Source organism: Mirounga angustirostris, unplaced genomic scaffold (genome assembly GCF_029215605.1).
Source record: "Mirounga angustirostris isolate CCGP_5_RB_7025 unplaced genomic scaffold, mMirAng1.0.hap1 SCAF_13, whole genome shotgun sequence".
Classification (NCBI taxonomy): Eukaryota; Metazoa; Chordata; class Mammalia; order Carnivora; family Phocidae; genus Mirounga; species Mirounga angustirostris.
In genome coordinates, this window is record NW_026991721.1 from 38,474,717 (window position 1) to 38,491,093 (window position 16,377).

Sequence of the window (16,377 nt, forward strand, 5' to 3'; positions counted from 1 at the left end):
ATCTTCAAAAAAAAAAAAAAAAAAAAAAATTCAGGACTGGGTAAGGGTCATAGTTGTAGATATATTTTGAGGAAAATCTAAAATTTTTGAGTGGACAACCACCAGGGCTATTTGGTTTAAAATTGTTAATTGCCATTGTTACTGGCCCCAGAGAACAAAAGGTTCTTAAAATCTGTTTGCCAGGACGCCTGGGTGGCTCGTCTGCCTTCAGCTCAGGTTCTGGGATTGAGTCCTGCATCGGGCTCCTTGCTCAGCAGGAAGCCTGCTTCTCCCTCCACCTGTAGCTCCCCCTGCTTGTGCTCTCTCCCTCCCTTCCTCTGACAAAATCTTTAAAAATATATATATTTTTAAATCTGTGTTTCCCTATTGTGACCAAGTACCACTGCTTATGTTGTTGGCAAATGGTATTTTTACATTCATGTATAGAATGTCATCTACAGAACTGTAGGGTGCCAATTATGATTTGCACTACTATCAAGTTTTTTTTGTTTTTAAAGATTTTATTTGACAGAGAGAGACATAGCGAGAGAAGGAACACAAGCAGGGGGGAGTGGGAGAGGGAGAAGCAGGCTTCCTGCCAAGCAGGGAGCCTGACGCGGGGCTCGATCCCAGGACCCTGGGATCATGACCTGAGCCGAAGGCAGACGCTTAACGACTAAGCCACCCAGGCGCCCCACTATCAAGTTTTATCTCATAATACCTTGGGACTTAGTATATTAAAATTATAATGGAAATGGTACCAAAACAACCTAATCCATCTAGTCACACCCTTAATACATTAAGTCACATCAAAGTCTGATCATTAGTAATAATACACCTTAAAAAAAATCATTGCAGGGGCGTCTGGGTGGCTCCGTCGGTCAAGTGTCTGCCTTCGGCTCAGGTCATGATCCCAGGGTCCTGGGATTGAGTCCCCCATCGGGCCCTTGCTCAGCGGGGAGCCTGTTTCTCCCCCTGCTTGTGCTCTAACAGATGAAAAATAAAATCTTAAAAAAAAAAAAAAAAATCATTGCAGTGTTGCCTAAGAATACTCTAATGGGTCCCAATAATATAATAAATTGAGAGTCACTGTTCAAAATTTATTTGGTATTTTAGATGGTATGACACTTAGTTGGTTGCATTGTCTTTTTACATTATATGGCCATGTACGCTACATTCTGACATACATGGTACACAAAGTAAGATCCTTTAGAACAGTTATGCACAATACACGCAATACTGAATTTATACATTGGATTCCAGGACATGACTGACTGGAAAAGATGGACTAGGCATGTCGGGTGTTGGGAGAAGGAACCCGAGGTGACAGAACACACAGTAAACACACATCCAGTGTGAAGAGCAGCCGCAGCTCTGGCCGTGGTGCCTCTGAGACGGTGGGGCTAACTTACGTTAACCCATTTAGGGCTACAAAGACAGGTATCATCAGCATCAGGATACAGCTGCAGGGTTTGGTGAACCATTGCTATTTGGAACTTTAGGAAACTGATGTTTTTTCTTAGGCCATTTTAATATTACTTGAGTAACAGATCAGATAATAAGGACAATATACACAATCTCCAACTAAAATCCTGCTGTAGTCTAGACAGTGAAGTGGTACATTAGAAAACTTTAAAACTGCAGCTCCTTTTGGATCCCCCAAAGTGTATCTGCACTCTTCTTCAAACGGGCCTCCTCCTCAGGAGTCAGAGTCACCTTCACAACATCTGAAATTCCATTCTGTCCCAAGATGCAAGGGACACTAAGGAAGACATCATCTTTAATTCCATAGAGACCCTGAAGACAAAATGAAAAGTATTTTATGTTTTGAGTATGCATTCTGGGGTCTCCCAAGACTCGCATTCTTTACAATTATGAAGCTTATTTAATACAACTTGAGAAGCAGGAATTCCTTTCTATCATTTTCAGTTAGGATGTTATGAACAGTGCAAGTCATCAAAATACCAGGAAAGACTTCTGTTCTAAAAGAAAATCTCAATTATTGCCATTATCCATATCACTGTCAAAATTTTTATTGGTAACATCTTGGCAACTCTACCCTGACTTTTCTCCTCCGAAGAAAAAATTTTTCTTTTATGGTCTTCCACCCACCTCCACTTATTATCATAAGTTATCAAGTATCTATGTGGTGAACATAGTATACTAGCAGACATTAATCCTAAAGCTCAATGATTTCTCTCCAAAAAGAAAGTTGTGAGTGCATTAATTTATGTCACTTAAATCAATGACAACTAACCTAACTGCTTTCACAGAAGAATCTTTTTTAAAAAACAGGAAATAATGGCATTCAAATACAATGTATCACTACACAGACCTACCTTAATCATGGTGGAAATTGGATGCACCCGCCTAAGATTCTTCATTATACTTTCGGCCAGATCTGCCACAGACAGTCCAATGGCCCAGGAAGTGTAGCCTTTCAGTTTGATCACCTCATAGGCACTGTAGGGTAGGGAAAGATAGGAAAAGGTAGGAAAAAGTAGGGTAAGAGAAAACAAACAACAACATTGCTTTCACTGAACACATGCTTTACAGCAAATAATGCCATAAAGTTACATTATATTCTGAGTAATGTTTGCCATGTATACCAAGATATTATGTATAGGGATGTTCCAAGAGTATTGTTAGTAATTTCAAAAACCCTGGCAATAAGCCCACTGCTCTCCAACAGGGAGAATGGGTAAACTGTGATACATACAGTGAACATATTCAATACAGTGGAATATTACAAAACTGTCAAAACCAGTAACTATATCTACATGCAACAAAATAAAGAATTCCTTAAAATGTAATACTGAATTTAAAAAAGTAACTCCAGAATTACATATAGTGTGTTTGACTCAAGATTATTTCAAGCAAGGGATGGGTGGTAGGACAGAAAGATGAGTGGGAGAAGGAGCTCAGAACTCATTCATATCCAAGGACCAGGAGACTAATGATTCTAACCCCAAAACACAACACTTGGTTGACAGCTATTGTTAATGTTTCTTGGGTTGGGTGGTGGGTTCACAGGTTTTTGTTTTTTGTTTTTAAGATTTTTTTATATTTGACAGAGACACAGCGAGAGAGGGAACACAAGCAGGGGGAGTGGGACAGGGAGAAGCAGGCTTCCCGCTGAGCAGGGAGCCCGATGTGGGGCTTGACCCCAGGACCCCGGGATCACGACCTGAGCCAAAGGCAGACGCCTAACGACTGAGCCACCCAGGCGCCCCAGGTTCACAGGTTTTTATAAGAGGGCCTTGTCTAAATCAATCATGATTCATTATTCATTTCTATAGACCTGAGGTCCACACATGATTTATAATAAGTAAATAATGGGGTGCTTAGGTGGCTCAGCCAGTTAAGCGTCTGCCTTCGGCTCAGGTCATGATCCCAGGGATCTGAGTTCAAATCCCGTATCTGGCTCCTTGCTCAACGGGAAGCCTGCTTCTTCCTCTGCCTGCCACCCCCACCCCCTGCTTATGAGCTCGCTCGCCCTCTCTGATAAATAAAATCTTAAAAAATATATATATGTATGTATATGTAAAATAAGTAAATAATGCTACCAAGCTGAAAGCTTCCCTATTTAAACAATTCCTAACAGTTTATATTTTCAGTACAATTAAGAATCTAGACATTGTTTAAAACTTTATAATCATCCAGGGACGCCTGGGTGGCTCAGTTGGTTAAACGGCTGCCTTCGGCTCAGGTCATGATCCCAGGGTCCTGGGATCGAGTCCCACATCGGGCTCCTTGCTCAGCAGGGAGCCTGCTTCTCCCTCTGCCTGCCTCTCCCCCTGCTTGTGTTCTGTCTCTCTGACAAATAAATAAATAAAATCTTTAAAAAAAAAAAAAAAAAACCTTTATAATCATCTGAATAAACAAGTTAGCTGCTTCTATTCATAAAGCCTGTAACAGGAAACTGAATTTAAAAATTCTTGGGGCACCTGGGTGGCTCAGTCGGTTGAGAATCGGACTCTTGTTTTCAGCTCAGAGTGTGATCTCTGGGTCGTGGGAATGGCCCCATGTCAAGCTCCATGCTCAGCAGGGAGGTCTGCTTAAGATTCTCTCTCTCCCTCTGCCCTTCCCCTGCACCACACGCACATGCTCTCTCTCTCAAATAAATAATCTTTTCTTAAAAAATAAACATTCTTATTTCTGTGGCACCTGGATGGCTCAGTCCATATAGCATGTGACTCTTGATCTCAGGGTTGTGAGTTCAAGTCCCACATGGGGTGCAATAAAGAAAACTTTAATAAATAAAAATTCTCATTCCTAACTGAATGAACCATATATGCTATTGAAGACTGAATGTGAAATAAGACTTACAAGCACTAAAAGATTTATACTATAGAGAAATATAGCAAAAAAAGACTGTTGCATTAATAAATTTTAATATCTCTACTTCTGTGTTATAGTATGCTCTTTAACAAAACTTTAGGAAAAAGCTTGTTTATCATTAAGTAATCTCTACACCCAACGCGGGACTCGAACTCACAAGCCTGAGATCAAGAGTCACATGCTCCATCAACTGAGCCAGCCAGCCAGGCATCCCTAGAAAAATGTTTTCCAACAAGTACTCAAATGCTATTAAACTTTCAAACTTTCAAATAAAAATAATGTTTTAATCTTCTGTACTGCCAAATTATGGGATCTATTACCTGTCAACCACCTGTTTGTGAACCTCTTTCCACTGTTCCTTATCTCCATCAGTGCCTAAGTCAGGGTGCAGATTCTTCAGAGAGACACCAGCAACGTTCACTCCACTCCATACAGGCACTAAAAGAAATAGTACAGAATACATTTATTTCCACACGCCATCCAGGAGACCGCAATAGCACTTGAACCGGTCTTAACAGTTAACCTGCTTCAAGTGAACATACTCCTTGCTTGCTGACTTAAGACCCTTGATCTGTAACAGCACTAAGTCACTTTCTTTGAGATTTGCAGACCACTGGCCTTCGGAAATGAAGAACAAGAACTTTCCGAGGCCACAGAGGCCGGCAAGTCTGTTTGAAACCGCCTCACCTTTCTGATTAGCCTAGCAGTCTTTCAGCAAAATGTTTTCCTTTTTTTAAGGTCAGACAAATGACTTCACTGACTTCCCTTTGAGTATCTGTAGACCTTGCCCTCCTCTACAGAAAGAACAGAGTACTCTTGCACAACTCCTTGGTACCAAGGAACCAGACCTTCTTGTACAATCCCCCTGGGCACCAAGGAACTAGAACTTCTTGCAAAACCTCCAAGCACGGAGATAACTCTAACTGGCATCATTAAATCCGCATGTAATCAAGAATGTCACAGATCACTGCGTTCCCTCAACTGATTAAACACCTTCAAAAATCTCTGGGCCAGGCAGAAACCGGAGTTGGGCTTTTAGACAAGAGCTGCCTTCTCCCCCAGGTTGCCAGCCTCCTGAATAAAGCTCATATTCCTTTCCAGTCAAAACTCACCTCTTGAGTTCTGGCCTTTTGAGCAATGGGGAGCCGAACTTGGGTATTGGTAACAAGATTAGTAATTCTGACCCATTTTTCTAATTCTCATTTCTTATCTGGGAGGATTATCTGCTTTTGGTAGATGGTCAAGAATACCAACACCCTTACTCTTAAATTTTCATTCATTATTTTATATAAAACTAAGAATTTTCACCATCTTCTAACCTGTTTTCAATCTACTGGGATGTTTAATCCATACATATTTGAAATATAAAGATAGTATGAGATCATAAGAGGAATATTCTTGGCATAAGTAACTGAGAACACTGCACAAATTACAACATATTTCAACTGTGACAGAACTTTTCTATCTGCTTCATTTGGATTGGCTGACCTTTTCAGAGCCATACAGTTCAAGTATAGACAGCTGTGATATCAAATGACTGAGGTCATCCTAAGAACTACCCCTTATTTTAATATGTCCATTGTTAGTAGTAAAAGAAATTTCATTCCCCATGCCATAAAAAAATGTTAATATAAAACTTAAAACCTTAACAATTCTTAACATAATTATACCAAAAGATAAGACTTCTAGAAACCATCCTACTCCAATGAATGGATTATCTGATTTCAGCTCTGATTGAATAATGAAACTTCTGTCAATATTTTACACAATCTTTTTGAAAACAAAAAGAGAAAATAAGTTATGCTTACCACTGGAGTCTCCATGCTCCCCAAGGACCCACCCGTGACAGCTTAATGAGTGAACTCCCAGTCTTTCCCCCATTAGGTAACGGAACCGGGCTGAATCCAGATTGCAACCACTTCCAATAACACGGTTTTTGGGAAAGCCACTTATCTTCCAAGCCACATAGGTCAAGATATCCACTATGAAGAAAACATTCGGGCAAAGATACTACGTAAATTATTAGATAATGTTAAGCTAGTCAAGATCCATGGCTCTGTATGAATCTTGATAGTGATTATGACCAATCAATATTTGTTAAATTTTTAAACCTCTATGCATAATACAGCAAATTCGTTAAGTATTCAAGAAGTGTAGCTTAATGAAAATAAATTGTGCATCAAGAACACCTTATTCATACCTTTATCCCTTATCTAAGATCTTCTTGGGCAAATAATTTTTTTTTTTTTTTTTTAAGATTCTATTTATTTATTTGACAGAGAGACACAGCCAGAGAGGGAACACAAGCAGGGGGAGGGGGAGAGGGAGAAGCAGGCCTCCCGCGGAGCAGGGAGCCCAATGCGGGGCTCGATCCTAGCACCCTGGGATCATGACCTGAGCCGAAGGCAGATGCTTAAGGACTAAGCCACCCAGGTGCCCCTAATTTTTAAGTTCTAACTACATTCAGGGGCATTGTATCCCCCTTATTATTTTAAACTTAACTATTTTAGCAAATCCATTCACAAGAGGAAAATGAAAAATATGACACAGACCATCAGTTTTACTCAAGCTCATCTGTGCAATTAAATGTCTCACCTGGATTGGAAACGACAAGCAACTTGCAGTTTGGGCTGTATTTTACGATATTAGGAATGATGAACTTAAAGATGTTCACGTTACGCTGGACCAAATTAAGACGGCTTTCTCCCTCTTGCTGACGTGCCCCAGCTGTGATAACAACCAGCTTGGAGTTTGCAGTCACATTATAATCTAGACAAAAAAAAGAACAAAAACCAGATTAAGGCCTTTAAGAGAACTCTATTACCTAGCCAGCAAAAATTTGTTCCATGCACTTTTTTTATGGACATTTTTATCAGTTTTGTTACCTCCCCTATTTCCTTTCACACACAGGTAAATATAGATAAAGGCCTGTAATGCCACCCTCCCACCCCCAACTCCTCCTTTAGTTTTTGGCCACTTAACATGGAAGAAGAGTTCATCGACACCTTCCTTGTATTCTGGTTTTAGACTGGGACTTTATATAATGACAGCTGGGAGGAGATGGAAAGAATCAAATGAGATATTATCCCCCAATTTTTTGCCACCTGAGCACATGCTCACATTCTTCCGTACTCCTATTTCTACTTTACTACTTCATTGTGATCACACCAGCCCAGAGACAGGCTGTTTTGTTTTGTTTTTTAAGCAAAGGCAACTTTACATTTATCAAGCATGTCTTGCTTCTAGATACCCTATGGCACAGGATGGTTAACCCAGCCCATAGATAAGTGGTCAATGATTTTCAAGTGTCCAAAAAAAACACCATTTGTACACATATTCAGGTTTCCTGACTAGGGCTCTTAAGTGTGAGAGGCCCAAGAATATCTGAATAGGCTCATTTACCCTATTCTCAACCTTGTGTTAGTGTGTGAAAGGAAGTAGGGGAAGTCAAGTATATTAAATTTAAATATTAGAAACAATGTGATTACATATGAACCTGAGGAGCTTTACTAATTACATTCTAACTCAGATGCTTTCCACATTATGGACACACTAGATTTCCATTTAAAACCATTTACTAGAAATTGAAACTGATATAAATAGGTTACCAATGCAAAACTGTTCAAAAGCAGGCTCTCTGATCTGTATAAAAAATAAATCTTTGAAGAGGCAGAATTTCAAGCCTGACAGAGAATTAAGTCTAGCACAGACCACAATATAAACTTGTTGAAATCAACCTTTGCCAGAGACAATTTTTGGTGTTCTAAGGAAAAGGCTGCCATGCTGGAGATCCATCATCTCTCCCTTCAGTTTGTCTTCTATGACATCAACAAGAGCAAGTTCATCTGCCAAGTCCTAAAAGATATAAAATTTTTAGTGAAATGGAAAATTGCTACTTCCAAGTTTTAGAAAGGCATGCAAAATTTCTGTATTTCTAGCATAGAAGAGTTCTGCTACTTTATTAGTATCCGGACATACCTCAAAGTAGAGACAAGCCCCCATTTAAAAACTGACTCACAGATGACCCATGCATAGGAAGAAGTACTGATCTTCTCTCCTCACTAGAGTAACCTTTGCAAGAGCTCCACCATGCCACTGTATGGAAGCAGAACACTGGATTGGCAATGGATGGAATAATATTCAACTACATAAAACTGCTCTATTTATGCTCTCAAATTCAGTTTTACATACTGATTTTAGGTCATTATTCACTACATAAGTAATTCTGACTAGTATTAATTCTTGGAAGTTAAAAAAGTGATATTCTGAATCATTCTTTGTATGTCTTCCATGTATTAACCAACACTAACAGTATTAAGATAGATTTGTGCATTACAAAATAGTATTGGTGAAAAATATTCTTTCAGTTGAACCTATAAATGTTCACAGGTGCATCTCAGACCAGAAGCACCAATAAGAGCTTTAATACACATGGGATGTGAACTATTATAACCAAGTAAATTATACTAGCTGAGCTTACAGATCTACCTCCTGAGTTATCTATAATATAAAAACCTGGCAGTTACTCTTACATACACCCGAGTTAGAGAGCATCACAGGAAAAGACCACAGGTGATTCACAGATGTGAGAAAAACAGATGGCATCAATTTCTGATCCAGTGGGAAAGCAGTAAGAATTGGTATAGGCATCCCCTCATTTTTAGGAAGTTTTGTAAATTATTTTATTTAAATTTAGATTTGGAGTTCCCAATAAGGGAGTGAAATGATTAATTCTGGGTTTTGAACAGGAAAGGATTGAAATAAGGAACCAAAGGCAGAAAAGAGCTATGTAGAGGTTGGGTAACAACACATGTTGCTTTATATGTGTTCTTAGGAGAGGCCACATAGTGTAAAGGTTATGGAGCTAAAATTTAGTTAGAAAGAATTTGTGAATGAATAAAGAACACATTTTACAGTAGTCACGCCTGCTTTATGTAAAAAAAAAAAAATTGAGGCAGCTTATGATAAAATATTTTAAATTTAGATTTGGAGTTCCCAATAAGGGAGTGAAATATAAAGTGTAAGCTGCCTCAATTTTTTTTTTTTACATTATTTTACATTATTTTTTACATTATACCAATTCACTTTTACACAAGACCTAACATTAGTACCTGTTTTCACTAACTGAAAGAAATCCAAAGAGGATCTTTGCTTTTATGAAAAGGCAAAAAGCAGAAATAGCATTCAGTGTTTTTTCCTACAGTGAGCCCTCGGAGAAGTAGCATACATCCTAGGTACCACCAAGCTCCTTCCCCAGGGAACTTTACTCAGCATCTCAATATCAAGCTACCATAGCTTTGAACTGTGTGAGCATCTGTACTTTATTCTGTGCATCTGTTAGCAAGATGTGTCCTCAAGTATCAGAAAAGCCTAAGGTTATTTTTCTTGGGTCTGCAAATGCTCAAAAAATTTTCCATATAAATTAATGGTAACTAGGGGTGCCTGGGTGGTTCAGTCGTTAAGCGTCTGCCTTCGGCTCAGGTCATGATCCCAGGGTCCTGGGATCGAGCCCTGCATCCGGCTCCCTGCTCCGCAGGAGGCCTGCTTCTCCCTCTTCCACCCCACCCCCCGCTTGTGTTCCCTCTCTTGCTGTGATTCTGTCAAATAAATAAATAAAATTTAAAAAAATAATAATAGTAATTAATTAATGGTAACCGTCTCTTCACTTTACACCATTTTGGCTTTGGAAAAGCTCCATAGGAATGCTCTCCTTTAGGATAGTGGGGGAAACCTTTACACTATGTGGCCTCTCCTAAGAACACATATAAAGCAACATGTGTTGTTACCCAACCTCTACATAGCTCTTTTCTGCCTTTGGTTCCTTATTTCAATCCTTTCCTGTTCAAAACCCAGAATTAATCATTTCACTCCCTTATTGGGAACTCCAAATCTAAATTTAAAATATTTTATCATAAGCTGCCCCAATTTTTTTTTTTACATAAAGCAGGCTTGACTACTGTAAAATGTGTTCTTTATTCATTCACAAATTCTAACTAAATTTTAGCTCCATAATTGGTACCAAAATTTACTATTCAAGGTGGGGATTTTTGTGGGATAGAGACTTAAGATTTCCCACATTTAGTGTGATTTTAATTTTACCAAATGTATGAATGATTTTCAACTCAACAATTATTTTAAAATAACTTTTCATTTGTAGGCAATTCATGCATGTTAATACGGCACAGTGAATTTAAGGAACTGTGTCACCTGCCTAACAAAAGGTTCAGATACCTTTTTGGTATGGCATCACATTTCTAAAGTTTGTTCCACAGAAAGTTCTTTGAGGGCATGAACCTGAGTATTTGTACATACAATGTGATAATGCAATTCTGGGAGGAGTGGGGGGATGGGTGGCTTCCAGAAAGATGGGCTCTCACTTACCTTCATTAAGATACTGATGGCACAAGCCATGCCAACAGCACCAACCCCAACAACTGTAATCTTATTCTGGGGGGTATGTTCTTCCTTAAGAAGATTCTGAATCAGCTGATCTTTGAGAGTTGCCATTTTGGACTTAGAACCAAAAGGAATCTATAGGGGGAATAACACACACAGTCACTACATCTTCTTTAAATTAATGCTATTGACCCAAAGTTGTTCCAAATGAGCTTATTTTACTTCTGGGATGCTTGCCACTAAAAAGGGGGAAGGAAAAAACCTAAAGATGGCCAAAGGAATGCCAGGGTCTGGCCTGCCTAGGATCTTGGTGTAAAGGATCTTACCTTGGCGTGGAAAAATAATAGTGACGTTTGGGTGTAAGTATAGCTTCCTGACGACTCACTCATCTTGACTTATTAACCCCAAGCAGGGCCGCCTTTCCTCACACAAAATCACTGTGAGCCGCCTGCTCAGCTCTACTCCAGTCACCAGGGTTCCCGCCAAACCCTCAAACGGAGGAACGTTTAAAAAGCTCCTGTAACTGCCTCACGGAACGATCCAGTCGCCGTAGGAGGTGCAAAAAGCTCTGCTCATGCGCACTCACTCCTTCCTCCAGCCCCAGAAGGATGGGCGGAGATCAGACCAACAGCTCAGCCCGAGCTCCTGGGGTTACCGCCCCTCCCCCACCTTGCCCTGCTCGGGGCTTGCGCGCATGCTCATTTCCAAGCAGTGGGCGGGGACAAGAGTAGAGTCCGGGCCGTGGCTTTCCGGAGTCTGGCACTGGGGCAGACCGCGGCGGGCTGGGAAGCCCCGCCCATGAGCGGGAAGGATTGGGAATCAGCATGCTCTTAGGGTCACGCGGAACGAGCCCCGAGGCGGACTTTAGACCTAACTAGTGCCCCTGCAGGCTGCCTCCCTGGCCTCGCGCGCGGCCACAGCCAGACTTTAAATCGCAAATACTTGGTTGCTGTTAACAGGGAGGGAGGAGCCTCCTGTGGCTTCTACCGTGATCGATGTTGCAAAGCCGTGAAGCCCCGTAGGAGGAAGTGCAAAAATAGCTGCAGAGGCCTGGAGCCCTAAAGTTTATAAGATACTTGGTGGAATCCTCCATTTCCAGAGCCGGGGAGGAGGCCTTCGCTCTGCTAATCCAACCCTGCACTGCATTCACCGGGAAGATTATCACAGGTTGCATCCCAAAGCGCCACGTCTAGTCTTGAGTTCCAAAAGGACAAAAATATCCGAGAGGACTTCCAGGCAGGCAGCCCAGAGTTACCAAGCTGGAATCGGGTCTCTCCTCACAAATCACTGCTATTTCTAGACCTGGCTTCACCAAAACCTAAGCCCTGGGATCCAGCGCTCCCTTCAATGTGCGGACACGGGTGAGGGAAGAGCCCTACAGAAAGAGGGTCTACTCCCCAACTCTGCCACCACTCTGTGACCTCTGAGTTGCCCTAACCTTCTCCCAGCTTTAGGTTCCCCCATTTCTCAGAACGAGTGGATGGTACCAGATATCCTACTCTCAAAATACCATCTGCGATGCAGGAGGGCTGAGACTCTCTTCCTGCTTCATCTCTGCACGCATCGTGCCTAGCGTAGCACCCGATACATCAGCAGCTTAGTGTAATCTGCGCAAAGAGCGCCCTATAATCAGCAGACAGCAGCCGCTCTGTGGAGTCCACGTCTCGAGACTCCCAGGTTAAAAAGCGACCCGAGCAGCGCTCCCCGGCTTTCAGACCTCCTCCCTCTTCCCCCAGCCCCGACTGCTGAGGCTTTTCGGAAACCGGACCTCGAGTTCTGCGCCGTTTGCCTATTTTAAGCCCGGAGGTATGCCCCACCCTTCAAATCTGTCAGATCCTTGTTTTCTGCATCTACCTGGGCTTTCGACCACAGATAGCGGCGGCCACCTCGGTTCCCCAGCCCGACCAGAGGCCGCGGTGCCCGCTTAGAGCAAAAGCGGAACGCGGCGGGCTCCCGAGCCCACGCATGGCGTGGCCATCGCCCAGGGCTGCGGACTCTGCCTCCACCCCGCCACCCCCACGCCCCGGACGCTGAGAGCCCTTCGCGGGCAGCACGAGCTAGCAATCCAGAGGCAGCTCGCTCTCCTGACCCTCCAGCTCAGCGCGCTTGGAGCCCGACCGTACCGGGAGTGCACGTCGGGCGGGCGGGCGTCAGCGGCGCGCGAGGCTGGATCCGGACTTGGCGGCAGCGGCTCCGACACTCGGAGCTGAGCGCGGGAGGGGCCTTAAATGGAACCGCGAGGCTGACGTCAGGGGGGAGCCAGGCGGACGTGCGGGAACCCACGTGTGGGTCCGGCTAGGGGCGGGCTCCGAGCCGGGCGGGGCAGCGGAGAAGCTTAGGCGGCGCGCGCAGCGGGACCGCGGAGCTGCCGACAGACCCATGTGCGTCCGGAGATCTAAGGTGCTGTCCGAGCCACGCTACCTCTGGCCGCAAAAGCCCAGGCCAGTCAAGCCGACCTCAGGAAGGGCTTAGTCGGAATCTTCACTGCTGTTTCCCATTGCCCAGAGCAGCTTCTGGCACGCAGGCGCTCAACAGTTTGTTGGAGAGGAGGGAATGCCTAGCACAGCATCCTTCTGACCTTACCCAGGTCGAGTGACCTCCAAAACTTGTCGCTGCGTCGCCCACCTGCTGCTAAACCTTCCAAGTCCCCCAACTCAGCTCTAGCCTTCGTTGGTGCTGGTTCCTTTGCCTGGCCTGCCTTCCTTCTCTATATCTTCTTTAAAAACGTACCCATCATCTGGTACCACACACACACACACACACACACACACACACACACAAACAAACTCCCTCCCTCTCTCTCTCTCTCTCTCTCTCTATCCCCCTTGTATCTGCATCTGCGGAGCCGTGTCTCCATGGATCAATCTACTTCCTCCTTTGCACCGGGGACCAACTTAGTGCCCAGTTCTGAGGAAGACCCATAATTATGGGTTTCTTAGTTTTGAAGGGAACATAACATGCTAACCTCAGTTCCAGAAAAGCAGGGCATCTCTCTAGCATGTCCTAACAGTTTTCTCATCACTCTAGGAGGCCCAGCCACCTAGGCTCTCACCTCAAACACACAGCTGGACCAGCTGAAGGCCAACCACAGATTCTCCATTGTTTCTCAGGGCAGGGCTGATTGCAGTATTGCCTGTGGTTATTCAGTTTTTGCAACAATGTCCTCATTCAGTCAGGGCTGGGCTCCTGCCTACTTATGAGATGTGAGCACAGCTGCTGGCAGGAGGGCAGAGCTCAGAGAAGAGAAGGTAGGCAGGGGAGACAGGTAAGAACTGAACTGACCTCTAAAGGTAATCTAGGCAGAAAGTTTTCAGCCCCCTAAATTAAGACACCTAACAGCTCCCTCCAAGCACAGCTTCCTTCTTCCTTGCAGAACAGTAGCCTCTACTTAACCCTACAAATATGAATAAAACAAGTACCATAAAACAAGTACCAGATTTACTGAGCACCTCCTATGTGCCAGGCAGCAAGCTAGGTAATACTTCTTCTTTTTTTTTGGTTAAAGATTTTCTTTATTTATTTGACAGAGAGAGAGAGAGATAGTGAGAGCAGGAATACAAGCAGGGGGAGTGGGAGAGGGAGAAGCAGGCTTCCAGCGGAGCAGGGAGCCCGATGTGGGACTTAATCCCAGGACCCTGGGATCATGACCTGAGCTGAAGGCAGATGCTTAACAGCTGAGCCACCCAGGTGCCCCCTTCATGGTAATTCTTTGGAGTAGGCATAATTATCCCCATTTTGCAGATTAAGAAGCCAAGGCTCAGAGAGATTTGTGACTTTGCCAAGGTCATACAACTAATAAGTGATTTCAGCTGATTCTTTTTTATTTTTATTTTTTAAAAGATTTTCTTTATTTGACAGAGAGAGAGAGACAGCAAGAGAGGGAACACAAGCAGGGGGAGTGGGAGAGGGAGAAGCAGGCTTCCCACGGAGCAGGGAGCCCTGTGCGGGGGCTCAATCCCAGGACACTGGGACCATGACCTGAGCCAAAGGCAGACAGCTCCCTCCAAGCACAGCTTCCTTCTTCCTTTGAGAAGGAGGGCACACCCAGGCATACCCTAAGCTGATTCTTTAGAACTGACTCCACACCCAGGCACACCCTCAGCTGATTCTTTAGAACTGATCCCAAAGCCTGTGATTTTTTTCTGTACAGGACGTTGCCCCATCTCCACCCCTCACCCCCGTCTCCACAAAAGTCAAATTATGGAGGGGGCCCAGCCAGTTCTAGGCTCAGAAAGTTTCATTTTCAGTGACAAATAGTAGATGTCACTGGGTGTCCCTGCCTGTCTGCTGAACTGAGTCTTCTCCTGCCCTCAGACTGGTATTTATACCATCTGCACTCCTGCTTTGCAAGCCTTTAGACCTGGACTGGAGTTTACACCAGCTTACAGATGGCTGATCTTGGGACTTCTCAGCCTCCATGATTGCCTGAGCCAATTCTTTATAATAAATCTTGTTATATCTCCTATTCGTTCTGTTTCTCTGGAGGACCCTAATATGGTCCAAACAGAAGAATTTCTGTACAAAAGTCCAAGCAGAATGTAGGACCCATGGGATGGGTCAGAAAAACACTATTTCAGAGGACAGAACAGACTTCTCCAACCTAACCAAGTGTTCTTCAAGGATGGTCCCTTTAAAAGGGAACATCTCACAAAGAGGTGGCTTGACCAGGGGACAGGCTGGCCTCACAGAATGGGTGGTGCTCAGCAACCAATATAAGATTTTCCTAAAACAGACCTGGCCAAAGAATAGTGTCCACCCAAAATACAGTGCTGAGTCATTCCTTCATTATTTGTTACACTCCTCCTCAAGAAAGTTCAATGTCTCTTCATTTGAGGGCCTTAAGAATAAAATCCAGGGGTGCCTGAGTGGCTAACTCAGTGGAGCATCTGCCTTCTGCTTGAGTTGTGATCCAGGAGTCCTAGGATCAAGCCCCATGTGGGAGCTCCCTGCTCAGCAGGGAGCCTGCTTCTTCCTCCACACACACACCCCCCCCCGCCCCCACTGCTCGTTCTTTCTCTCCCTATCTCTCTCTCTCAAATAAATAAATAAAATCTTTAAAAAATAATAATAATAAAATCCAAATTCCTTGGAAGGCACCCTAGGCCCTCGATGATGCAGTGCCCCCATCCCCTCTCTGGAGATAACTATTTTCCTGCATGCTTCCTACGTGACAGTCCTAACGCTCCTTACTACCTTCCCCAGATAGGCCATGTACTTCCACCCAGGCAGTTCCTTCAACCTGCATGTTCTCCACCTTGCCACCATTCCTGCCCTCCCAAAACCCACAGACTTATAGATCAAATGCTGTTGCCTGAGCTTTATATTAAACTAATTCTTATTGCTGCTCTTCTCTTTTCCTCATTAGATTATGAGTTCCTCATGGACAGAAAAAACTTTCTCCTTCATCTCCATACTCCCAGCACATATGTTTATTTGTTTTATAAATATAATTTGAATTACATGTCTGCTATGCAAAGGGCACTATGCTAGGTGCTGGGGATATAACAATGAATGAGACAAATGTGTAAGTCTTCAAAGACTATACCATTTAATGGGGGAGACCAACAGCATTCCCCCCTATGGTTAAAATGTAAGATAGAATATAAGACTACTTCAGAAGAGGTAGAAAAAAATTACTCTAGCATTCAGAAGAGAGAAGGG

The 16,377-nt window shown here is 43.4% G+C and overlaps 1 protein-coding gene across 2 annotated transcripts; it reads right to left on the reverse strand.

Annotated features, from left to right (window-relative positions):
- Window positions 1–1,065: 1,065 nt before the first annotated feature.
- LOC123857317 (L-lactate dehydrogenase A chain) lies at window positions 1,066–12,994 on the reverse strand. Of its 2 annotated transcripts, none has more exons than XM_045894036.3 (8): window positions 12,840–12,994; window positions 10,702–10,851; window positions 8,058–8,175; window positions 6,916–7,089; window positions 6,129–6,302; window positions 4,641–4,758; window positions 2,319–2,442; window positions 1,066–1,776 (listed from the first exon to the last, which is right to left on the reverse strand). In XM_045894036.3, the coding sequence occupies exons 2-8, from the start codon at window positions 10,825–10,827 to the stop codon at window positions 1,612–1,614; spliced, it is 999 nt and encodes a 332-aa protein (XP_045749992.1). In that variant the 5' UTR covers window positions 10,828–10,851; window positions 12,840–12,994; the 3' UTR covers window positions 1,066–1,611. The 2 variants fall into 2 exon arrangements, with proteins under 2 accessions (XP_045749992.1, XP_064432822.1); XM_064576752.1 differs by lacking the exon at window positions 12,840–12,994 and adding an exon at window positions 11,043–11,120.
- Window positions 12,995–16,377: the final 3,383 nt, after the last annotated feature.